The sequence below is a fragment of the Saccharomyces cerevisiae genome, chromosome XV (genome assembly GCF_000146045.2).
Source record: "Saccharomyces cerevisiae S288C chromosome XV, complete sequence".
NCBI lineage: Eukaryota > Fungi > Ascomycota > Saccharomycetes > Saccharomycetales > Saccharomycetaceae > Saccharomyces > Saccharomyces cerevisiae.
In genome coordinates this window covers 389628-414307 of record NC_001147.6, presented here as the reverse complement: position 1 = coordinate 414307, position 24680 = coordinate 389628, and the positions used below count along the sequence as shown (strand labels likewise).

Sequence of the window (24680 nt, the reverse complement as noted above, 5' to 3'; positions counted from 1 at the left end):
ACACAGCATATACCTTGTGATTTCGATACCTTTGTCACTCTCTTTTGTCACGGCTTTCCGGTGAACAGTAAACAGCCCGTATACAAAAGGCTTGCGTTAAAAGGAATACTAAATGTAAAGCATACTTGCTTTTTTTCCATTATATACACTGCTAACTCTACATAATTCGGGAATAAAATATAAACATATTTGACAAATTCTTTTGAGAACCCAAAAACCAATATATATACAGGTAAGTGAAAAAATCTCAACTATACAAGAACCAACCCCTTATAATTGTGGGGCCAACATGTCCATGAGTGGAGATTGAATAAACGCAACACCTGCAACGAAGAAGGCACCGTTTAGTGCAATTGTGTATAGTGGAGATTCCTTGAAAGCTTGGAATCTTGATTTTGGTTGTTGTGGGGAGGCCGCACCTGCAGCTGCGCCTGGCATAGCAAACATACCGTCCATTTTTCAATTATTTTGTCTGTGTTTTGTTTTTGTTCTCTTGAGAAGCCTACAGGACATGGATTCATCACGTACAATGATCAAATATGTTTGGCCCATTTTTCTCCCTCGTCTCTAAATAATGCGAGGAAGACTACGTATAAAGTGACAAAATCAGTGAACAATAATATATTATCCGCCATATGCATATATTATATAAATGTATACATACGTATGATAGATTTGTGTGATATGTTTGCATACGATTATGTGAGTATACGCTTTTGCCGTTATGGCCAAATCATGTATCGAGCCGTTTTCCTCCTGTGTGTATTCATTATGTGATCCTAATTCCGTGCAAACACCCATGAAAGGGTTTTCCATATTTTCTTTTATTATATCGATCCTGCGATATAATAACCTTCTTCCGATGACCTTGTTAAATGTAAATTTGTAAAACTAGATACGTCAGATGTTGTTTCAACATCATTCGCGTCAATAGCAGAGTTAATGCCTGATTTTGTCTGAAATCTCGTAGAAAAGAATCTTTTAGAGTGGCTGTGGATCGTGGATAACAAAAATACTCTCAAATCCCTTACTTGGCCAATTAAGGTATCCATGCAATCCCCACTACTGTATATCTTATGTAGCCTGGGACTATGCGGCCTATTATTTGTTTTAGAACGTCCTAGTTTTCTCTTGTAATTGAACATTTGTGACAGATAAAGTATCATCCGATAAACGTATAGGAAGAGATCGAATGCATACAGGCCTAAGAATGGTATTAGCAAAAAAGCTATGCATGTGCGACAGATATATTGAAGTGATTGTATAACGAGCAATAGAACTATTTCCAACGCCTCTATCATGATTGTCGAAAAAAAGGTCCTGATTCCTTAATGTTTTATAATTTTTATCTGATAAATGGATCTTGTTTCCTGTAATAATGGGTTACCAAAAGTTTTTTATAAGAATATTTAGCTTTACCAGACTAGTATACATCAACAGACAATCACACTCCCTTAAGATGTTTTTCAACAGCAAATTAAAAGGAGACCCTGATTCTTAATAATACAGATATACGGTGTATAATGATGTTGCAGACTCGTGATCACAGTTTACTGAAATTAAGAAAAAATGACGAACTAACGAAATCCAGACGTGAGTCAGAATAATTATAACAATAAAAAAAAAAAAAAATTTCTATTGTTTTATACCGGATCAATGCTGCTTTTGAGTGATATTTTTCGAACAATGTACGACTTTATTATGCGGGTAACTTTGAAATAGACAATGGAAAAACCGTTATTTGCAGAAGGGGATGGGAAGATACGAAGAGAAATATCTAGCAGTCTTCGACGCCACCTTTTTTCCTTCTTCATGTGCTTTGAGACAGTTCATATAATTTTGTTATAGAGATACAAATATACATCATTTCGTAACAAGGGAGGAATAGAAAGAGGGGATACCAAGAAACCATACTGTTACATATTGTGTCTTTGGCCCGATCTCTTTCCATTTCTTTCTCTAATATATTATATACACTCACTGCACCCCAATAACGCTCAACTCTAAAGTCCAAACTCTACGAATATGTAATCGGACGGGTACAATGATTTTATGTAGTTCTGCTTCAGGATCAACGTTTGTTGGCAAGATCAATTCAATGATTTTCTTTGATTCATCTTTCCAAGAGCCGAAGACTTCCACTTCTAGCTCTATGTCTTCTTCACCCCACCAACATTTACGAGCAGGTTTTCTCCAAAATAATAGTAGCTTAGCGTTGATATTAGGTTTTGGCACTAGATCATACAATTTGGGCAACTCCGGAGGTTTACTTCTGGTCTGCGAACTATGTCTCGAGGAAGAGTGCGAACGAACGTTATCTGCTAGTTTCGACAGCCTTGATTTTCTCTTATCACGTGCTGTAGCAGGTGCTGTACTTCCGCTTGTTAAATTCCTTGCTGTAGAAATGGTACTGTTAGATTTACTTGCAGATAAAGAGTTAATCGATATGTTAGATTGCATTGGGGTGATGAAGTTGTCTTGAGAAGGTTTGTGCTCTGCCTCCCACTTAGCCTTAGCCTCGTTAAATTTTTGCCTAAATCCTTCAGTTGTCTCGTTAGCCAATCGGCAAAGAGACAGTGAACTTATAACCGTTTTGCCAGTTTCTTGAGTTCTGTTACCCCAACAAGTTTCCTTGGTGAATCCGGAGGAGCACAACATATCCATTAAATGTTGTTCAGCAGGTCCCAATTTTTTCGAAGTAGATTTAGTATTTGAAGAAGAATTGGACCCCTTTTCAATTTTCTGTTGTTGCTGTTGTTGCTTTAGTCTATTCGAAGAATACAAACCTTGGAAAATCGATGTTTTTGAAGTTAAATAACTGCCAGCAGCCATTTTCACTTGAGCCATAAAATGTCGCAATAAATCCTCATTATTTTCTTCATTAGTGGAATCAAACTGAAATTCCTCCTGAGGTACACAATAATAATCCAAGTCTTCTCTCAAAACAATAATAGCGGGCTTTTGATGTAAAATATCCTGCTCATTGTTGCTCGAAATTGAATTATTGCTACTCAGTCCAAAAAATCCCTTTGCATTCGAAACAAAGCTACTTGATGGTCTGTCAAAAAATTTCTCCACAGGATGATTATACAAATCATCATGCGCTTTTGTATATATCTCCATGATGTACTCAAAACAATCAGGAGGGAAATTAACAATGTAGACCTCATCGTCTCTGGTCAAATTAGTAATGACCTGACCACAACGGTCCAAAAAAACACCTGAGGGAAATAAACACAGTAATAGGGATTCAGGTAGAGACATCAACTGGTCCCTCGTAATGAAATAATGGTTTTCTTGAATATTCAAATGAATCAATGAATCACCATAATCCTCCTCGTTACCTTCGTACTGTGAGTTCTGTTGCTGTTGCTGTTCTTGTAGAATCGGAGCGGACTCTGCATTATCTGGAGAAACTTGCGTGATTATATCGTCCATTGTTTATAATAAGTGTAAGCTCAGACAACCTTTATCTTTATCAATTAATGGGGAGGCGGGAAAATTAATAGCCTAAGTGTGAAGGAGTTGTCTTCTTGCGCTTTCTGTTCTTTTCCGAATAAAAAAACAATTAAATTATCACTGGAGAAAATGCTTCTCAATTAAAAAAATCACTAAATAACGTTGTTTCTCTTTTCCCTTATTTTTAATGGGATAAACGTTCTAACAAAACTTTTTTTGTCTTCTAAATTTGGATCCTTATCTTCTTATGACCTTTGGGGGGAGAAAAGAAAAAAATGACTCTAAACTGACGCCGAGTTAGAGACTCTCTCACACTCTATCACTATGCCTATGCTGTAAACTTAAAACAACGATAGACCGTTTTTTGTCTTACTTTCCTCCTTAGTAATTATTACTCTAGAGCATAAGAAATTGGCCATTGAACATGGCCCGTTCTGACTAAAATCTTCTCTTCCTGATAAAATTTGCTTTTTTTATTTTGAATTGCCCTCCTTCGGGTCGTTTGGAAAAAACACCCAAACACCTCTTACATACAAGATTTGCAACGTTTTGATAAGTAAGTACATTATGCAGAGGTTATGTTTTTTCTTGACCGTCAAAACACTGTTCATGCATGCTAGCGCTGTCGATATAAAATCGGGATTTTCATACACCCATCAGGTTGGTTGAATTCTTTCTTTAACTCTTACTCATCTTTCTTTATTTTCCGGATATAGCACGTAACCTATCATTTTTTTTTCTTAAGGTTGCCTTTGCCGTTCTTCGCACTATAAAAAAGCACGCTTATGAAAATTTTTAATTACTTGACTTTTTAAATCTGTCATTGAAATTTAGATGATATGCAAAACACATTACGAAAATGTCAATTGGAGTTTTAAAGAACTCATGTTGCTGTTACAATACGTAGAATGGTCAGAAGTGTGCTGATGCATATACTTTGAAGTGTCAAAGTGTCTGAACGGGTGCCGTAAAAGACCTATTCTTTTTTATGATGAATTTATGTTTTCAATCTTATCTACATTATCTGAATTAATAGCTAACAATAGTTATAATGGAAGATATACGACTATCAACAATTCTGAAAATTTTTTCTTACTTCCTTCAAGAAGGTAGTGAGTTCTTCACAAGCGCGTAAAATAAGATGCGTCCAAATATTGGCACGTATACACATGTACGTAGATATCAGCTTTACATCTCGTCGTCACTATTGATTAAGAATTCATCCTCATCCGGATTTTTCTTATTTCTAGAAACAGCGTTTACTTTAGTTGGTGTAGTATCCAGGGGTTCCGGTGGTAGCGGCTGCCATTTCTTCTTCGTTTCTGTATCTGGAGTATCAATGTAGGTTGTCTCTGCCACTACTTTTCCAGTCGACTCACCAGATTTTGTTCTCGTTGGTAACTGAGGTGGCACATCTTCATCATCTTCAAATCCATCTTCGTTGTGTAGTGTGATTCCGTGGCTTTCTAAAGAGTCATCACCGACTTGAACGCCAAACGAATTGAATCTTCTTCTCTCAGGTTGCTGGGGTCTTGAATTTTTCCCGCCTTGTGACAAATCCACAATCTCTGGCTCCCATTCTTGCTGATCTTGGTGACCATGTTGGTTGTCGTTTTGCTCATTACCTGACGCAAAGTTTCTCCGGTAAGCATCACTTATCCAGTTACTAACTTTGTTTGCTGTGTCCTGTAATGACCGACCGGCTCTGTCCGTAAGCTCTGGCAGGTCCTTTTCTACAAATTGCGACCACGAATCTTCTTCCTCACTGTCTTCGTGATGTTGCTCCCTTTCGTTCGGATTATGACGTCTTCTGCGCTGTTCATGCATGCTTCTAGTTGCGCGATCACGATTACGACGACGGGAATGTGAGCTGTTGAATTGCTCATCTAATTGCCGTGCCAATAATTCGTCTTGTTCTAATTGAGTTTGTCGTCTTCTTGCCGGCGCCTCTGGGTTCTTTCTTACAGGTTGTGTTGGTAACTCGATATCTTTACCAGATTCGGGATCTGATAGGAATAGTAAGGCATTGAAAGCTGGGCTCAAAACACCCTGGGACGCAATGATCACCGCTTTAATGTATTTTTCTTCCAAATTGGGAAAAGCATCCTTCAATTCTTGCAATATTGGATTCTCTTTAGATGGCTCCTCCTCAGACTTCCTTCTGGCAGGTAAGGGGGGATGCTCCTCCTCTTCTTCTTTTGCATCCTCAGCGGGTGTCACCACTTCGTCCTCATCAATTCCTGAGGACTTGTTCACCTTTTCTTCAACCTTAGGTGTACCATCCTTGGCAGAAGTGTCATTATCCTTTTTCCCATCGGAATTTAGATCCACATCCGTCGTCTTTGAAATATCCTCATTAATTGATTCCGGAACATTACTCTTCTCAAGGAGAGAAGAATCCTTGATACCTTCCTTTTCTTCCATGATTTTGATTTGGCAATATCGTTTTGCTGGGGGTGGCTACTTAACTAGTCTCAAGCTGTTTATTTGATCGACTTCACAGCTCAACGCTATCTTCCCTCCAAGCCCTTACTTGCTAAGATTAATTTTAATAGGAAAAGAGAGAGACTCAACGTCTGTGATGACAATAAATCGCTGTTCAATTTTTTGAACACTATATAAAGAGAGGGCCATTCATTTTTCTCACACTTTCAATCTTAAGTTTCTTCCCATTTTCCTCCTTCTCTTTCTTCTTCTTTCTTTCCTAAAACCTCGGGAATATAATACTAAATACTCTGTTATATAGAACTTTCTACGCCTTTTCCTCTATGGCTATGAAAGCGTGGACAACGGAGACAAATAGACCAATTACTGAATATGGCTTTTGACATATCTTCTTCTTCATGGGTGAGGATTAAGCTGATATCCTGACCCACCTATCATTAGTCCTTCAGACATACTTTGCAAATATTTAGACTGCATGCCAGTTACATAGCGTTTTTAAGCTTTCTTAACTCTTGCATCACTACGGATCTGGGATAAGTCCCAGCAGTATCGCCGACTGCTAGTCTAACGGCACGATCATCCAATCTCATGAATGGGTTATAACCTAGTTCATCTCTCAGGGTGAAGTGACCGGTGGTGCACTCGTTAGATTTGCAATACTGTTCCAACGCATCAAACTCCTTGTTCTGCCCTATATCGGAATAGATTTTTGCTCTGATAAAGCTAACATTGCCTTTGGTGTACTCATGACCAGGGTATATTTTAACCTTATTCCAGTTCGTCTCACCAACAGCCCTTAACATTATCTGGTTTAAGGCCATGTCCATATCTCTTCCTGTGCCCTCGAAAAACCTCCCACAACCGGCAATGAATAAAGTGTCGCCTGTGAAGATGCACTGCTCACCTGTTTCTAAATCTTTGATATAATAGCATATGGAATCTTTTGTATGGCATGGAGTCCTAATACATGTTACTCTTAAGTTACCCAAGTGATACTGCTGCAAATTATCGGGTACTTCAGTGACACCCGGGGAGGACTTAGATCCACCAATTATTTTAATATCGTGACCTGAGTTTTCTTGGCACAAGATACTATAAAGCGCTAGGTTCCCCCCCGAATGGTCATAATGGTGATGTGTATTGACAATAGCATCAATACTTTTTTTCTCTTCGGCGCTTAATTTTGGCGACACCTCAAGTGGTTCTGCAGGGTCAATCAGCCATGAGTTTCTCCTGTCTTCAGTGCTTAGTAAATAACTATAATTGACACCACCTGTCAACCATCGCATTTTTATAGGCTTAACATGCATATTTCTTATTTGCTGCAGTAAAAACTTCATGCCGAAAGAAATTTGCTGCACCAAAGAATGAGTAAATCTCCTCTTTTCAGTACTTCCAGATTAGTCTTCAAACAGCTTTTGAGTTTTTAAAATATAAACCGCCTCTTAGTTCATAGGCAGTCTCCACGCGATGCCGCCACTTCTCCAATTTCTTGATAAATAAGGATGCTTCCTACATTCAAAGATTTCAAGCTATTCACTAAAATAACACCAATAATTCGTGGGTAACCACATTTGCAAATTGTTGATATATAACAGGCTAACTTCGGAGCACGCTCTTTTATCTGGTTGTATTATTGCCGTAAGGGGCAATAACGGTATATAAAAATTTAATATTAAATAGGAAAAGTAAAATACGAATGGAGGTAGAAAATAGTAATATTCTAGGAAAGAAAATGCTAGGAGAACAAATGATACCTGATTTTCACAATTTTATGACGAAGTTTCTCCATTATTTTCATTTTCGTTTTCAATTTCGCCTAGGATTTCATTTCGAATTTTTTCTTCTTTCTTTAATAGTTAGGTTTTAAAACCACCACTTTTCGTCAAATCAACATCTTTGGATTCAAGTTTCTCAACTAACTTGAGTCGTTGTAGTTCTTGCCACCTTGTCAGTTGAGCTTGTTTATGTAATTCAAATCCAAATATTTTTGGAACATATCTTTTAGTTGGGTGTTTGGGTACCATATCTGGAAATGCTTGCAAAAACATACCTGGAAAACTTGTTCCAAAGTATGCACCATCAATGGAACTATGTCTCGATGATTTTGGTATATAAAGATCCTCACAAGATGGACAATATAACTTGACACAATCTATACCAGGAATGTCATGCAAACCAACCGGTAACAACTGTTGTAAATTACAATACACACGGGGACATCTTCCAAAGTCCGCCTCTTTGTACTTAGCGTACATTTTTTGCAATCCTTTGATAGTTATAATGTAGCGTGCATGGATGAGACCATACAGCTTCCGGGAATCTGATTCTAATTGTTCTAAACGGGCATGTGTCATATTCTCTAGGATACTATCATCCAAATCATCCACAATATATTGTACCACGTAGGAAAATTTTGAAACTGTCTTTTGCAAGTTCATCAGATTAAAACGATCAGTGATGTACTCAGGATCGACATCACAGAAATATTCATGGCCTTTTCTCCCAAGAAATAAATCGATCCACATATCCACGTATTCCGATGAGTCAGAGTCATCATCCATGAGGACATCATCTTGTTCCACTCTGGAGCCTTCTCTAGTCACTGTTCCCACATTCTCCGATCTACTGCCCATGATCTGCTTTTCTATCAGTTCTCTAAGTCCCTTAATCTTGAATAATTTGAAAAAAGCTAGTATTTCTCAAGTAAAAGATTGATGAAAAAATACAGCAGGAAAATTCCACGTATCTGGAATGACCAACTTCTTTAAGAATGTGATTTACTTATTCTATTTGGTGCTTGTTTTCATTTGATAAAGGATTGCCAATACACCTCCATTTATTCGCTTTCATATTTTTTCTTCCTGGAAGGTCGACAAAAAAAAGCGCGAAAAAAATATCAGTTAATTCGGCTAGAATTATGAAGTCTTCATAAAACAATATACAAAAAGTGCTAAATCGTCCATACAGAGGAATACGCCACGCAGCAAAGGAGTTCCTACACAATCCGGAACAATGAGATTATTAAAGTATCCTTTGGATATTCATAATGAACAAGTGAATGCCTTAGCTGCCCTTGGTCCCTATATCATATTGGCAGGCAGTGGGGGTCACGTGATGGCGTGGAGACAACAACAACTAGTCGATACTGCATTCGATAGGGTTATGATTAAGGATTTAAAGCCAGAAGTTTCTTTCCAGGTGGATCAGGATACTACCGGTGATATTTTTTTCATAACAGGTGATCTCGAAACATTGTATATTGGATCTGAACATCGTCTGTGGGGTTATTCAGGTTGGCTCTGTAGAGATACAAATAACATCAATTCTGTCGAAAAAATGAACAGTAAGCTTCTGTTCGAGTGTAAATCTCCAAGCACAATAACGGATGTGAAATATGACATAAACTTAGGTATCTTATTTGTTCTTTTAAGTAATGAAAATAAGATACTATTATTTCGGCATAAAACCTTTGATAAACTCTCTGAAATAACTATTGACAAGGCGAGCAAACCTATTACAGGCATAATAGATCCTACTGGCCAAACTTTTACTGTTATGACTTCAGATAGATCAATTTTAGTCTATCAAATTAACAAAACGGGTACACACAAACTCATAAATAAACTTACGCAGCATGTACAAATGTATCCATTACATTATAGAATCTCAATGTCACCTCAGGCAGACATTTTACCAGTGATAAACTCGGTGAAAGGTGTGCCGAATAATGCTACCAGCTGTACCGCTTTACTTGACAGAAATAACAACTACAAAGTTACAAAAACACTGGTAACACCTTCTTCAAATGGATGTAGAGTTCTTGTTTATTCTCCAGCATTTTATGAAAAGCCTAATTTGAAAAAGGGCACCAGCACACGCTATAATTTAATCGCCACTTCGGGATCTACAGACGGTACTATTTTGGTTTGGAATACGAAGAGAATGAAACCTTTGTTTAATGCTCTCCAGGTTTCCTCCACCGCAATAAACGATATGTCTTGGTCACAGGATGGGTTCACCTTGTTTGCCATTTCAAACGACGCGACATTGTATACATTCGCATTCCAAGAGAAGGATTTAGGTGTAGCATTGCCTCAAACGGAAATCAAATCGTTACAAGAAGTAAACAAAAAGCTTCCAAAGCTTGAAGAGCCGTTAGCAGAACAAATACCGAAAAGTTTCCCAGAAAACATCAAATTAGAAGAATCTGCAAGCGCAGCACCTATTCCAAACGATATTGGTAGATCTGCCGTGGGCAAGAAACCGACCAAAAAAAAAACGGCTAACAATCAAACTAATGGCATCAAAACTATCCAGAGCACATCAATGGAATTCAACACTCCATCATACACTGTGCCAAGGGATTTGAAGAGAAAGCCAAAAGAGGCAACTCCAAGTAACATTGCCCCTGGCAGCAAAAAGCAGAAAAAAGAGCTACAGCCAATTGACTTTTTAGATACCGGCTTGCTCCTACCCAATACGTCTTTCTCAAGGATTAGACTTGCAACACCGAAAATCAGATCTACATTTAAATACTCTCCAATTAATAATCCGAATTTAATCCTCGATGTTAAGAATGGATCTGGCAATGAACAAAGGCCGACAATTGTCAAGCTTACCTCAAAAGTTCTCGATCAAGATCAAGTTCTATTTCAAGATTTTATTCCAAAACTCATAACAATCTGCACAGCAGGTGACACCTTTTGGTCATTCTGTAGTGAGGACGGAAGTATTTACATATATTCTGATTCGGGTAGAAAACTAATGGCTCCCCTAGTATTAGGAGTTAGCATTAGTTTCCTTGAAGCATGTGGAACTTATTTACTTTGCTTAACAAGCATAGGGGAGCTTTATTGTTGGAACATAGAGCAGAAGAAGCTGGCTTTTCCCACCAACACTATTTATCCATTGTTAAACCCGTCATTGCGATACTCAGATGATATATTGACCAGAGCTGAAAATATAACATTGTGCTCTATTACAAAAAAGGGTGTGCCACTAGTTACACTGAGTAATGGCGATGGTTATTTGTTCGATAAGAACATGGAAACATGGCTTCTGGTAAGCGATGGGTGGTGGGCCTATGGTTCGCAGTACTGGGACACTACTAATACTACTGGGTTGTCTTCTAGCAAAGCAAATACCGACTCTTTTAATGGCAGTGAATCTAATATTAATGAAATAGTTAGTGATATCAAGAATGATAATCAAAGTATCATTAACTTTTTGGAATGCAAAACGAATGACGAACTTAATAGAAAGGGTAGGATTAAGAATTTACAGAGATTTGCTAGGACAATATTAATGAAAGAGGGATTTGAAAATATGGAGGAGATCGTAACTTTGTCTCACCTGGAAAATAAAATCCTAATAAGTATCAGATTGGAGGAGCCTGAAGAGTTTTCGAAGCTAATGATGGTTTATTGCATCCGTCTGAGTGAATTGGGGTATATGGACCGTTTGAACGATGTTTTTCAATGGTTATATGATGATCTCCCCATCAGTGGTACCGGGTCAGCATTTGCCGATAAAGATTTTAAGAGGAACCTTCTAAAAAAGATACTAATTGCATGCGGTGATATCAGACAGGTTCAAAGAGTTACTACACGTTATGCCAAGGAAATGAATATAATATCTTAGTTTGGCTTTAACAATGTATAGTTTAAACTCTTATATTTTTCATTATATTCATTATCTACAGTATGTAATATTATTGTAATTGCCTTCTTAATCTCGAACGTTAAATTATGAAAGTTTATACACATTATCGGAGTTCCAGCCTTCTTTGGAAAGTAACCCTCCTACTGGTCCCTGATTAAGATCGTATTTTCTTCCAGATATGCTACTAATATAACTTTCGGGGCCGCATACCAATGCCAACACAGGCATAATATTCTTGTTGTTAACGTTGGAAAAGGGGAGCAGACCTTTGTATGGGTAGGGCTTCGTGATTGATTTCTGGATACTTTTCAATACGTCTTGTTTAGTTTGTCGGTCTGTTTCAAAAATTTTTAACTGGACCCTGTTTGAAGCTTGAAGTCTTAAAAGGATAGGATACAAGGGTCCCAGTTGTTTAATGTTCTTATCCGTATGAAATAACTTTATAGTACCTCTAAATGGTGATTCAGTCAAAAGTAGTTGCAACGCAGTAACTATTCCGGTACCAGCGGTGAACATCATTATGTCATAAGGCTGGTAAATAAATTGGGAATTTTCTCTAACGTTATTGCCCCTTTCATTGCGATTATCCATGTATAAACAATCGCGAGATCTTTTTAGCTCATTAGGCAAATGAGGAAACTCATAATCGATAAACGGGCCTCTTATTTCAATTATATGTCCCTTGGGAAGATGGTGTAACCATCTTGCAACTTCTCCATTCTCATACTTCTTAATATAGAAAGATAATTTTCCATCTGCATTGTCACCATCTTTTAAGATTTCAATCTCTTTTGAAGCTGGGTTAAATTTAAGCGGTAGAGGCGTATAATTGCGGACCACCATGACTTCCGGTTGTTTGATCTCGACGGACCACAGATTTTCCGCAGTCATCAATGACCATATGTTAACTTTCTGCTTAAACAACGGAGTTACTTCCAATAAAAAATGTGATGAATCAATATCTCGCTTGTGTGAAATCTTGTACTTGACAAAATAAGATGGAGATAACTCATGTTTGTTTTCCCTCTCACTTGTGTACCTGTAGGTTAAATAACTGCTTACTGCTCCAACTGTCAGTAGGCAGCCTGTGATAAAAAAGTTCTTAGAGAAGCTGCTCTTTCTAGGTGACTTATGAAGCCTACGTGTTATTCGGGAACTGGATAGAACATAATTTTTCCACAGCATGCTACTTTTTCTTTTTTTCGTTTCCTCTTTTCTATTTTTGAAGGGTTCTTTCAACACGTTGCACTCTTCGAAGTTGTATTTTTCACTTGGGTTAAGTGAATTTTCACTCTTCATTAGGGTATGATGATATTAACAACATTTCAGAAGGGCAAGGAAAGGCGAAAAACTGAATTATGGAATATACTCTCTCTTTGCGGCTGGTTAAGATGCGACGGCGTAGAAATATTATGAGAGAGCCCATGCATTGTACAGTGAAAGTGCAAAACAAGTTCATTAACACGAATCTGTTTTAAGTGTATATATTATGTATATGATATTTGACGACGTGTGTTGGTTTGGTTTACAATTTCATAATGAGAAAAATAAAAAGAAGCATTACGAGAAGCACAATCAACAAATACACCCTCCATCTGCTCGTACGTTTTTGGTACCGCATGGCCTTCCTTAGCTCGTCTGAAGCCAATTGAGTGTTATCTGACGTTGTATAAATATTTGCTTCAATATTGTCAACTAGCACACCCTGCTGTTGAACAACACTTCCCAAATCTTTAAAAACTTCGTTCAGTTCCGTTATACCTCTTTCAATATTGCTGATTTCCTGGTCTCTTTGCTCGATAAGATTTTGCTGATAAGCAAACTCTTCGTTATTTATCGGGTCTCTCTCAATGACTATTTGGCTGCCTGGTATTCGAGTACTTTTTGAGCTATTCTGCCTTTGTTCTTCATCTAATAAAGCAGCATCATTTGCCATCTCACTTGCTTCAAGAGATTCTTTTGCTCTTTCATTAACTTGTTTCATTACTTGGGTAAACTGCCGCTGAATACCTTGAAACTCTTGAAAAGAGTAACTGACATCCCTCACAAGTTTCTCTCTCGCTATTATTTGAGTCTTATCCAGGCTAGCTTCCTCAATCGCATCCATCTTTTTCACTGATGTATTGACCTTTTTAATGAGCCCGCCTATTTCTTCTATCTTTGCCACAGATCTCTTATTAATTCTTTCCACAACTTTCGCACTAACATCTCCCCGATCTATAAATGACTTAAGTGTCGCGGTAAACTGCTGCAGCGTGCTTATTTGCCCATTTATTTCAAATAACTCTGCAGCAACCTCTTCTTTCAACGTTTGGAACTCAGGTGAATCACTGAATCTGGAACCGTTCCAAACGGCTTCATTATCACCACCAAAAAATTCGTCTTCCGACATCTCAACACAATTATTGTAGTAATTTACGTTATATTCTTCTATAAAAGCATTCTCTTTGGAGTGATAGCAGGCCTGTTTTATAGGGGATTATACTCTGGCGCAGTAGTTCATCGTCGATCATGATGATTATCAGCCGCGATAAGGCACGAAGGCTTAAATCCAATTACGAATCTTCTACTTAATAGTGAAGACGTTTTATCTAAACTACTCACATGAAAAGATTACTAAAAAATTAGAATCACGATGCCACTGTGTGAGAAAGGGAATGATCCAATCGATAGCTCTACTATTGATAGCCTCTGCGCTGCATTTGACAAGACTTTGAAATCCACCCCTGATGTCCAAAAATACAATGATGCTATAAATACAATTTTCCAGCTAAGGCAAAAATCTGAATCTGGGAAAATGCCGGCTGATTTAACGAATAGTGAAGCCCTTAAAGATCGTCAGAAAATCGAAGAAATATTGACCAGGTCTTACCAAGACCATTCTGAGTCCCGCGTACATTTATCTAAACTTATACAGAATGATATTCCCTTCGCACTCAATTTATTTGAAATATTATCAAGATCATCCATCCACGTTTTCGTTGGTTGCTTTTCCAATAAAGACGCAACAATTGCATTGTTAAATGAGCTGCAAATTAGGATACACTATGGCGAGGACACCCACGTCACGTATTTACTGAGCATAATTCTACAACTATTGAATAAGTTCAAGTACAATTTCAAGGAGGTGCGATTTTTAGTGAAGGAACTTATTTTGCGCATAAGCGAAGATGAAGTAAAATCGATGATGCTTATAATTTTTGCTGAATTACAATCAAGCTTCCAAAAAGACTTTGATAAAGCAGTGGTCGATTTCATGAGTAGCTTAATTGTGGAGGCAGAAATAGACGTTGGAAATGATCCATTGTCCATCATAGTCAAAACCCTATCAGAATTATATCCTTCATTGACAACACTTTGTTCTGAAATATTTTTGACCAAAGGACTAAGTAAGCTTTTTAAGAAGAGAGTATTCGAAGAGCAGGATTTACAGTTTACAAAAGAACTGCTGCGGTTATTATCTTCCGCGTGTATTGATGAGACCATGAGAACGTATATTACAGAAAATTACCTTCAACTATTGGAAAGATCACTAAACGTGGAAGATGTACAAATATATTCTGCATTGGTGTTAGTTAAGACATGGTCTTTCACAAAATTAACGTGTATAAACTTGAAGCAACTGTCCGAAATCTTTATAAACGCTATTTCAAGACGTATCATGCCAAAAATTGAAAATGTCAATGAAAGTGCGGTTAAGCTCGAGGAGGTTCCTAAAGTTGAAATGTCCGTTGAAGCGCTGGCATATTTAAGTCTAAAGGCCTCGGTTAAGATTATGATTAGGAGTAACGAGAGCTTTACTGAAATTCTATTAACTATGATTAAAAGCCAGAAAATGACGCACTGTTTATATGGTCTCTTAGTTATCATGGCAAATTTGTCCACTTTACCAGAGGAATCCAATGGTAGTTCACAGTCTATCAATGACTTAAAAAATTACGCAGATTTGAAGGGCCCAGGCGCAGACAAGGTAGGCGCAGAGAAAGAATCAAAGGAAGATATTCTTTTGTTTAACGAAAAGTACATATTAAGGACCGAGCTGATTTCCTTTTTGAAGAGGGAAATGCACAATTTGAGCCCCAATTGTAAACAACAAGTGGTTAGGGTTATATATAACATAACCCGCTCGAAAAACTTCATTCCTCAATGCATTTCACAAGGTGGTACAACTATCATCTTAGAATATTTGGCCAATAAGCAGGACATAGGGGAGCCAATACGGATTCTAGGGTGTCGGGCATTAACAAGAATGCTAATATTCACTAATCCGGGTTTGATATTTAAAAAATACTCTGCATTAAACGCTATCCCCTTCTTGTTCGAATTGTTGCCAAGGTCTACGCCAGTGGATGACAATCCGTTACATAACGACGAACAAATAAAGCTGACAGACAATTACGAGGCACTATTAGCTCTGACGAACTTGGCATCATCGGAGACCTCTGATGGTGAAGAAGTTTGCAAGCATATCGTATCTACAAAAGTATATTGGTCCACGATTGAGAATCTGATGCTAGACGAAAACGTTCCTTTGCAAAGATCAACATTAGAGCTCATAAGTAATATGATGAGTCATCCATTAACGATTGCTGCTAAGTTCTTTAACTTGGAAAATCCTCAGAGTTTGAGAAATTTTAATATATTGGTGAAACTTCTTCAGTTATCCGACGTTGAGTCTCAACGAGCAGTGGCTGCTATCTTTGCTAACATTGCCACCACGATTCCATTGATAGCTAAGGAACTGTTAACCAAGAAAGAACTAATCGAAAATGCTATTCAGGTATTTGCGGATCAAATTGATGACATTGAGTTAAGACAAAGGTTACTTATGCTTTTTTTTGGATTATTCGAAGTGATACCGGATAATGGCACTAACGAGGTGTATCCGTTGCTGCAAGAAAATCAAAAATTAAAGGATGCTTTAAATATGTCTTTAAAGAGAGGCGATTCAGGACCAGAGTTTTCAGCGGCAATTCCCGTTATCCTTGCTAAAATTAAAGTCTAATATGGAAAGAATCGCCATGTTTAACTCTTCTTAATTTTCACTAAGAAATACAACAGCACCCTGATAATGAACACACAAGAACTATGTAAGATTTTCGTAGCCAGAGAATATCCTCTGGTAGTGGTGCCCTTTATATATTTTGTTCTATTTTTACACCAGAAGTATCACACTACTCTAAATTATGTCTGGTACCCTACGTGTTCTAAAAGAATCTGGGTGAGAGAAAAAGGAAGAAAGTGCTCCTTTTTTTTTTTTTCAAAGGTGCCTCGGTCCGATGGCTTCGCAAACAATAGATGCCAAAGGAAATGATCTTCTCTTTTTCGCTTCTTTATTTTTTTTTAAGTTACGACTTCGTGCAGCCTGGGATGTACCAAGCTTGTTGTTAAACGAGCCTGACTTCTTAATCGCTTAATCTTAGTTGAATTTAGTAGTTCCAGTTTGTATGGCTGCTATTTTTGAGTATTTGGAATCATCTTTCGTTCAGCGATCTTTTTATCATTCACTTTGTCGTTTACAATTAGAAAGCGTCAAAACTTTGCATTTTTCATTTAATAATAACTGAACTCCACCAACTTTTTACTAGCAAGTTGTAAAGTTCATCGGTCAGATAAACATCTTAATTACCTGTGAAATACTCTACTGTTTCTTATGACCAGTATGTCAATTATTGATGATGAGAACGTGAAAAAAACTTCTAATGGGGCAGCTGTTGTCACTGATGTGGCTCAACACGCTGTAAGTGATTCGGACAATAACAAAGCGCAACTTCTAGGCGATGGATCCAACACTGAATATGTGGTTGATATTTTCATTGAAGCCGCTAAGGATGGGGATTTAAAAGTGGTGAAGGACGTGGTCGAAAGTGGAGCAGTGGATATTAATAACGACCGCATTGATGAATTATCCGGCTTACACTGGGCCTGTATAAACAATAGGTTTTCTGTAGCAAAGTTCCTATTACTTAGGGGAGCAAATCCTAACCAGGCGGCAGGCCCCGGAGGGGCTACTGCTTTGCACTGGGCCGCAAGGTACGGTAATATCTACATTGTTGACCTGCTTCTCAAACATGGCGCTGATCCGACGCTCAAAGATGAGCAGGGTCTTAACATCATGCATTTTAGCGTTTACAGTTCTAACATTTTACTTGTTGTTTATGTTCTTTATTTTGTCGTAAACAACAATGACAACGTCGATATCGATTCAAAAGATAACAATAACAGAACACCCCTACTTTGGGCTGCTTATCAAGGAGATTTTCTCACTGTAGAACTTTTATTGAAATTTGGCTCCACAGTTGCATGGACGGACAACAGAGGGTTCAATGCTCTCCATTGTGCTCTAGTTGGAGGTGATCAAAGGGTCATATGTGACTTAATACTTAGCGGTGCAAATTTCTACGAAAGGAATAACCAGAAGCAAGACTGTTTTGATCTAGCCGAAGGAATGGGAACCAAATCACTTTTTGAACAAGCGTTGCAACATCATGGATATGACAGGCTTGGAAATCAGAAAGACAAACTGTTCAAGAAAAGCTCGCATGCACAATTCACAATTTTTTTGTCACCATTTTTACTCATGGTTTACATATACTTAATTTCTCTCGTTCTTTCTCCAGTGCTAGCCATTATGCTTTCCCTACTGGTCACTGTTGTCATGGTCAACACATTAAAGAAGTTTGTATTACCATGCCTTCCCAGAAAAAACACTTACAAAGTTTCTTTGACTAGAACTCCCTTTTTCAGTGGCCTCTTTCTGTCCACTTTCTGTTTTTTAATATATATATGGACGAAGAAACTCTATCCATATAGTGTATCTGACTATACCATGAAAAACGTCCAGTTTTTGGTTACTTCCTTTCTCACAGTTGTACTATTTCTGAGATTAGTACGGTCAGATCCTGGTTGTCTGAAAACGGATGATAGTTTGACTTCGATACAAGAAACAATAAAACAACTGATTGACTTAGGGAAGTTTGATAGGGAAAACTTTTGTGTTGAGACATTAGAAAGGAAGCCTTTGAGGAGTAAATATTCTTTCTTTAGCGGCGCCCTGGTGGCCAGATATGACCATTATTGTCCATGGATTTATAATGATGTTGGCTTAAAAAATCACAAACTTTTTGTCTTCTTTGCTGTGACGGTCCAATATCACATGTTTTTGTTCATGTGGTTATGTCTGGCATATTTTAAGAAAACGAACTATATTTACGAACAAGTTGAAGAATATGCAAGATGTGCCCTGCTCAAGAATGAGACTTTGTGTAAGGGTTCTAATTACGATCCCTCTACCTTTTTTTTATTCATTTGGATTAGCGTAAACTTCATCTGGCTGGGGGCTATGTTGATTGTCCAGTTCTTCCAGATATTAAAAGGAATCACGACTCCTGAATTGTTCATCTTAATCAAGGAGGAGCACAAGGCAAAATTTATCAATCTGATACCCTTCGAAAACTCTATATATACCAGTGAAAGTAAAGGTGTTGAAGATAGTGATATGATTCCTGAAGGTCCAAGTGCGACCACCATTACTCACACAATTTCTATTGATGGTTTGGAACCAAGAAATAGGCGCCGCGCCATTCTTAGCGCTTGCTTTTCAATGATGGGTATTAATCAATGGCTCGTTACTATTAAGGAAATAGTAGGTATAACCCACATTTTGCATGGACAGGTTCCACAACAACATCACAGTTCATTGCTTCGAAGTTTCTTAGTGACAAATCACTGGAAGACGAATTTGACGGATTTTTGGCTTAATAGTGATGTAACAGCGCCCTTGTGGCAACGATTTTTCTATTCTTCGGATACTTCAAAAGCTATGTTGGGTGGAACTGAGGTTGACTACTACGAGCTATACGAATATCCGGCCCGAGAAGGAGAAGTATTACGTCCAAACTAAGTTCGCGTTTTATTTAAATTTTTTTCTTTATAGGGCATTATTTGTACTTTTTTTTCTTACGCGTCTTTAGCAAAGGCGGGAAGTACAATAACTAGTTTTGTGCACAACAAAAATTTGCGTGATTGATAGAAGGCAAAAGGATCTTTCGAGAAATTTGTATTACTGGCCCGTGTAAAAAAACCTTAACAAAAAATATCAGGTCCTTGCTCCTTCAGGTATATCTATATGCTCTCATAGAATTATATTTGATATTGCTTTTTGGACCACATTAAAATAAAAGGAGCTCGAAAAAACTGAAAGGCGTAGAAAGGAATGGGTATCCAAGGTCTTCTTCCTCAGTTAAAGCCCATACAGAATCCAGTATCACTACGTAGGTATGAAGGAGAAGTGTTAGCCATTGATGGCTATGCATGGCTACATAGAGCAGCCTGCTCTTGTGCTTATGAACTTGCAATGGGAAAACCAACTGATAAGTACCTGCAGTTTTTCATAAAAAGATTTAGTTTATTGAAAACCTTTAAAGTTGAACCGTATTTGGTCTTCGATGGTGATGCCATTCCAGTTAAAAAGTCTACTGAATCTAAAAGAAGGGATAAGAGAAAAGAAAACAAAGCCATAGCTGAAAGACTGTGGGCCTGTGGCGAAAAGAAAAATGCTATGGACTATTTTCAAAAATGTGTCGACATAACGCCTGAAATGGCAAAATGTATCATATGCTACTGTAAGCTAAACGGTATTCGGTACATAGTGGCTCCGTTTGAGGCTGACTCTCAAATGGTATATTTAGAACAGAAAAACATTGTGCAAGGAATAATATCCGAAGATTCTGACCTCCTCGTCTTCGGATGTCGACGTCTCATTACGAAGCTGAATGATTATGGAGAATGTTTAGAAATATGTCGCGATAATTTTATTAAACTGCCTAAAAAGTTTCCGTTGGGATCCTTAACTAATGAAGAAATCATAACAATGGTTTGTTTATCCGGTTGTGACTATACAAATGGAATTCCCAAGGTTGGCCTGATTACCGCAATGAAATTAGTTAGAAGATTCAATACTATTGAAAGGATAATTCTGAGTATACAGCGGGAGGGAAAACTGATGATACCAGACACATACATTAATGAATATGAAGCTGCAGTTTTAGCATTTCAATTCCAAAGGGTATTTTGCCCTATTCGGAAGAAAATAGTGAGCTTGAATGAAATTCCGCTGTACTTGAAAGATACCGAAAGTAAAAGAAAAAGACTCTACGCGTGCATTGGTTTTGTCATACACAGAGAAACTCAGAAAAAGCAAATTGTTCATTTCGACGACGATATAGATCACCACTTGCATTTAAAAATTGCTCAAGGTGACTTGAATCCATATGATTTTCACCAACCTCTAGCCAACAGAGAGCACAAATTACAGCTGGCATCCAAGTCAAATATAGAGTTCGGGAAAACTAATACTACTAATTCTGAAGCCAAAGTCAAACCAATAGAATCGTTCTTCCAAAAAATGACAAAATTGGATCATAACCCAAAAGTTGCAAATAACATCCATAGTCTAAGACAAGCGGAAGACAAACTGACAATGGCAATTAAGCGTAGGAAATTAAGTAATGCCAATGTAGTCCAAGAAACGTTGAAGGATACAAGAAGCAAATTTTTTAATAAACCCTCCATGACTGTTGTGGAAAACTTCAAAGAAAAAGGCGACAGCATACAGGATTTTAAAGAGGACACAAACTCACAATCTTTGGAAGAGCCTGTTTCCGAGTCTCAACTATCTACACAAATACCTAGTTCTTTTATTACAACCAATTTAGAGGATGACGACAACCTGAGTGAAGAGGTTTCTGAAGTTGTCAGTGACATTGAAGAGGACCGAAAGAATTCTGAAGGAAAGACTATCGGTAACGAAATCTATAATACAGATGATGACGGTGATGGCGATACTAGCGAGGATTATAGCGAAACTGCGGAATCAAGAGTTCCCACGAGCAGCACCACCTCATTTCCCGGGTCATCCCAGAGGAGTATATCGGGGTGCACAAAAGTTTTACAAAAGTTTAGATATTCATCTTCATTCAGCGGAGTTAATGCAAATAGACAACCACTATTTCCTCGGCACGTTAATCAAAAAAGTAGAGGAATGGTATACGTCAATCAAAATAGAGATGATGATTGCGACGATAACGATGGTAAAAATCAAATCACGCAAAGGCCATCACTGCGAAAAAGCCTTATTGGTGCCAGGTCACAGAGAATTGTGATTGACATGAAAAGCGTAGATGAACGAAAATCATTCAATTCATCACCAATTTTGCATGAGGAAAGTAAGAAAAGGGACATCGAAACTACTAAGTCAAGCCAAGCTCGGCCGGCAGTCAGATCTATCTCCTTGCTTTCCCAATTTGTTTATAAAGGTAAATAAAAGTTAAGTACTGCACGTTTCATATCGGAGGTATATTTTTCAAATGAAAATCTCGTCGAAATGCCTCAAGACAAGAATTAAAAAATCAATGCCCAGTAAAGTAGGACAGGGTACGGTTGGAGTAAGAAGCCTTCTACTTTGGGAAAAAGCCATTGTACTAGACCAAGAAAAGATTAAAAGTAGATGTGTCAAATTAAGCCACAAGTATGTTTGCCCCGCTATGAACAATGCACGCCGCATGTGAGGACAACTTTATATGTTTTGCGAGCGCGCTGGGCATGTGCAATTCACATTTTTTTTTTCCTTTTTTTTAACCCACTCTATTTATCTAATCAAGCCGCTAGCGGTCTACATTCGCTATCAACTGAACGAATAGTGATGCAATCTGAACCTTAAACTTTTCGCTCGCTTTTACTTTCCAGAAAAAATTTTCTTCATTGGGATTCCTCTGCTGACAAACGGGCTCACAGAACTGAGGAAACGAGAATTTTGTTAATCAAAGCAACATTACGGGAAGGAACGGAACCGTCTCGTTGCTGTGGGCGCGAGTTCGACGCAAGAAAAAAATGCTGCAGCATCGTCTTTTGTGAACGCCAAGAAGGAGTCCGGCGAAGGTATTGGGCGTCACAACCTTTTATTCTCCGCAGTGTCTCTTGCCTACAAAGCCTGCAGAAGCTTTTATGCCGGGGTGTACGTATGTTAATCAGTTACCCTTTCCTACTGTGTGCCGCACCCCTCATTTGCTCTCGATACGAGAAGTTCCGCGCCGATTCTGGCCTTTTTGTTTTCTGGCTAGCCTACTTTCAGGGGACGTGCCTTCTTATGCCGCTGTAAATTACAGCAGAGATTTAGATCTGAGTGAAAACGTGGCGAGGAAAAAGGGTACACCGTTAAAAGCGTAGACACAATCCCACTTTGTTGTGCCTAGTCTTCTCTGCTGTATTTTAATTTTCTGTTTGAACTTTTTTCCGTTCTTTTCCATCATTGTTTAATTTTTACTTTGAGTGGGCTTCTCAAAAGAAAAAAATAGCTGGTATTGTATTTTTACCGTAGGCGTTTTCTTTGTATTTTTCCCAAGAGCAGCAGCACCTTTTATATACCTTGGTTACACATTGTAAGCCTCAAAAATCGTCCTATGTAAGTGTCTTATCGCATCATACTTAAGGTCAAACCTGTAAAGCGCGCTTCTAGTTTTATTTCTACTACTCGCCTTGGCTCTCGAGATCGCTTAGGTAGTTTAATAGTTAGTCACACCCACCCACCCATTCGCTTAGAATATAGAATATAGAGCAGTTGCAGTACACGACTCATTTTAGCAACGATAAGAGTATAAATTGGAAATGCCAAATTTTCAAAAACCTTTTTCTGGTTCTTCGGATGGCAATTCTGTAATGAACGACCTAGGTAATAAAGTCGCCATCAAGGTTTTTGATTGTAGAAGTGCTCAAGATGGCAGCGAAGAGCAGAATGTAAATGTAACCACGAACCAAATGTATTTAATGTTTCAAAGTAACAATTACAACGTGCCGCCACCAAATTACAATACCGAGGATTTGGGTTCTCAAGGACCTCCGACGCATGCTTATTACGCTCCATTTCAGCATCCCATCCATCTTCAACCTCCCGTGCCTCCTGTATATAAGAACAACACATATTCTGCCACAGACCAGTATAGTGACTCCTCGTTTCCTAATACTTCAGGCCACACTCCAGTAATTGATAGTAATTACTATAATGATGCTCTGGCTTCTATACCTACAACAACGACGGGTAGTACTACAATGACTACAGACAATGGCAATACTATTGACAGCGAAGAATACATTGATAACATGGAAGTCTTTAGTAGCGAGGAAAATGAAAACATTGATAATGTAAAGCAAACCGATCTTAAATCTGAAAAGGACTCGAGTCTTCTTTCAGCAGCTTCAATCGTGAAAAAGGAACAATTGTCTGGCTTTGAAAATTTTTTGCCTTTATCGAAGACAGAGTCTCCCTTAGTTACTGCAGACGAGATTAAATCATCTTTGAATTTGGAGAATATTGACAATGCTGACAGTATGAGCTTCAAGTTAAAAACTTCACCTATACGGAAACATTTTCATGTTAAACCCAAAAGAATAACAAGGGTGAGGACAGGAAGGGTATCACACAATATAATTGAAAAGAAATACCGTTCCAATATTAATGATAAAATTGAACAATTAAGGAGAACTGTCCCAACGCTACGAGTAGCGTATAAAAAATGTAACGATCTTCCCATTACATCTAGAGACCTAGCAGACTTAGATGGCCTAGAGCCAGCAACAAAATTGAATAAGGCGTCCATTTTAACGAAATCTATTGAATATATTTGTCATTTAGAAAGAAAGTGCCTACAGCTAAGCTTGGCTAATCAACATTTATCAAATGACACACGGGATTCTTTCGTCCATCTTACCGAGCCATCTCAACCGTTGAGTGACAACAGTAGTAGTGAACAAGTACAAAAGCAAACCAGAAGCTGCCAACGCCAACGGCAGCGGCAGCCACGACAACAACAACCATTGCATAACATTCAATATAATATTCCACATCAAAACGGCCTCATGAGCGGCACCAACAATTCACATGATATGGATTTTAACAACGCAGGAGACTTTTAATACTTGAACAACAAAATGTTTCAACACGACAGATAAAACGAAGAAGAAATACTATATACAAATCTGTACTTGTGTGTATGCGTAACATTGTAATTTTAATTTTGCATTGAGAAATCTATTTTATTCATCTCTTTTAGTGTTAG

At 38.0% G+C, this 24680-nt stretch overlaps 15 protein-coding genes and 2 non-coding genes across 17 annotated transcripts; 8 read left to right on the top strand and 9 right to left on the bottom strand.

Moving 5' to 3' along the window:
• Nucleotides 1–270: 270 nt before the first annotated feature.
• On the bottom strand, nt 271–456 carry TOM6 (Tom6p; the record flags this gene model as incomplete). Its single annotated transcript, NM_001183464.1, has 1 exon — nt 271–456. The coding sequence occupies one exon, from the start codon at nt 454–456 to the stop codon at nt 271–273; it is 186 nt and encodes a 61-aa protein (NP_014688.1).
• A 371-nt stretch (nt 457–827) lies between these two features.
• Nucleotides 828–1301, bottom strand: IRC23 (Irc23p; the record flags this gene model as incomplete). The annotated part of the gene is made up of 1 exon (NM_001183463.1): nt 828–1301. The coding sequence occupies one exon, from the start codon at nt 1299–1301 to the stop codon at nt 828–830; it is 474 nt and encodes a 157-aa protein (NP_014687.1).
• Nucleotides 1302–1977: 676 nt separating this feature from the next.
• On the bottom strand, nt 1978–3438 carry WHI2 (Whi2p; the record flags this gene model as incomplete). The annotated part of the gene is made up of 1 exon (NM_001183462.1): nt 1978–3438. The coding sequence occupies one exon, from the start codon at nt 3436–3438 to the stop codon at nt 1978–1980; it is 1461 nt and encodes a 486-aa protein (NP_014686.1).
• Nucleotides 3439–4443: 1005 nt separating this feature from the next.
• On the top strand, nt 4444–4543 carry SNR62. The gene has a single exon (NR_132259.1). It is a non-coding gene; the product is annotated as an SNR62 (small nucleolar RNA).
• Nucleotides 4544–4647: 104 nt separating this feature from the next.
• Nucleotides 4648–5883, bottom strand: CUE5 (ubiquitin-binding protein CUE5; the record flags this gene model as incomplete). The annotated part of the gene is made up of 1 exon (NM_001183461.1): nt 4648–5883. The coding sequence occupies one exon, from the start codon at nt 5881–5883 to the stop codon at nt 4648–4650; it is 1236 nt and encodes a 411-aa protein (NP_014685.1).
• Nucleotides 5884–6173: 290 nt separating this feature from the next.
• Nucleotides 6174–6360, top strand: SNR9. Its single transcript, NR_132258.1, has one exon. It is a non-coding gene; the product is annotated as an SNR9 (small nucleolar RNA).
• A 26-nt stretch (nt 6361–6386) lies between these two features.
• On the bottom strand, nt 6387–7244 carry GLO4 (hydroxyacylglutathione hydrolase GLO4; the record flags this gene model as incomplete). Its single annotated transcript, NM_001183459.1, has 1 exon — nt 6387–7244. The coding sequence occupies one exon, from the start codon at nt 7242–7244 to the stop codon at nt 6387–6389; it is 858 nt and encodes a 285-aa protein (NP_014683.1).
• Nucleotides 7245–7763: 519 nt separating this feature from the next.
• Nucleotides 7764–8540, bottom strand: CKB2 (casein kinase 2 regulatory subunit CKB2; the record flags this gene model as incomplete). The annotated part of the gene is made up of 1 exon (NM_001183458.1): nt 7764–8540. One exon carries the CDS (start codon nt 8538–8540, stop codon nt 7764–7766), a length of 777 nt encoding a protein of 258 aa, NP_014682.1.
• A 379-nt stretch (nt 8541–8919) lies between these two features.
• Nucleotides 8920–11547, top strand: HIR2 (Hir2p; the record flags this gene model as incomplete). The annotated part of the gene is made up of 1 exon (NM_001183457.1): nt 8920–11547. One exon carries the CDS (start codon nt 8920–8922, stop codon nt 11545–11547), a length of 2628 nt encoding a protein of 875 aa, NP_014681.1.
• Nucleotides 11548–11652: 105 nt separating this feature from the next.
• CYC2 (oxidoreductase) lies at nt 11653–12753 on the bottom strand (the record flags this gene model as incomplete). The annotated part of the gene is made up of 1 exon (NM_001183456.1): nt 11653–12753. One exon carries the CDS (start codon nt 12751–12753, stop codon nt 11653–11655), a length of 1101 nt encoding a protein of 366 aa, NP_014680.2.
• A 340-nt stretch (nt 12754–13093) lies between these two features.
• PEP12 (SNAP receptor PEP12) lies at nt 13094–13960 on the bottom strand (the record flags this gene model as incomplete). Its single annotated transcript, NM_001183455.1, has 1 exon — nt 13094–13960. The coding sequence occupies one exon, from the start codon at nt 13958–13960 to the stop codon at nt 13094–13096; it is 867 nt and encodes a 288-aa protein (NP_014679.1).
• Nucleotides 13961–14203: 243 nt separating this feature from the next.
• SHE4 (She4p) lies at nt 14204–16573 on the top strand (the record flags this gene model as incomplete). Its single annotated transcript, NM_001183454.1, has 1 exon — nt 14204–16573. The coding sequence occupies one exon, from the start codon at nt 14204–14206 to the stop codon at nt 16571–16573; it is 2370 nt and encodes a 789-aa protein (NP_014678.1).
• A 66-nt stretch (nt 16574–16639) lies between these two features.
• On the top strand, nt 16640–16882 carry YOR034C-A (uncharacterized protein; the record flags this gene model as incomplete). Its single annotated transcript, NM_001184667.1, has 1 exon — nt 16640–16882. The coding sequence occupies one exon, from the start codon at nt 16640–16642 to the stop codon at nt 16880–16882; it is 243 nt and encodes an 80-aa protein (NP_878170.1).
• A 339-nt stretch (nt 16883–17221) lies between these two features.
• AKR2 (putative palmitoyltransferase AKR2) lies at nt 17222–19471 on the top strand (the record flags this gene model as incomplete). Its single annotated transcript, NM_001183453.1, has 1 exon — nt 17222–19471. The coding sequence occupies one exon, from the start codon at nt 17222–17224 to the stop codon at nt 19469–19471; it is 2250 nt and encodes a 749-aa protein (NP_014677.1).
• A 312-nt stretch (nt 19472–19783) lies between these two features.
• EXO1 (Rad2 family nuclease EXO1) lies at nt 19784–21892 on the top strand (the record flags this gene model as incomplete). The annotated part of the gene is made up of 1 exon (NM_001183452.1): nt 19784–21892. The coding sequence occupies one exon, from the start codon at nt 19784–19786 to the stop codon at nt 21890–21892; it is 2109 nt and encodes a 702-aa protein (NP_014676.1).
• Nucleotides 21893–21931: 39 nt separating this feature from the next.
• YOR032W-A (uncharacterized protein) lies at nt 21932–22132 on the bottom strand (the record flags this gene model as incomplete). The annotated part of the gene is made up of 1 exon (NM_001184624.1): nt 21932–22132. One exon carries the CDS (start codon nt 22130–22132, stop codon nt 21932–21934), a length of 201 nt encoding a protein of 66 aa, NP_878169.1.
• A 1100-nt stretch (nt 22133–23232) lies between these two features.
• On the top strand, nt 23233–24537 carry HMS1 (Hms1p; the record flags this gene model as incomplete). The annotated part of the gene is made up of 1 exon (NM_001183451.1): nt 23233–24537. One exon carries the CDS (start codon nt 23233–23235, stop codon nt 24535–24537), a length of 1305 nt encoding a protein of 434 aa, NP_014675.1.
• Nucleotides 24538–24680: the final 143 nt, after the last annotated feature.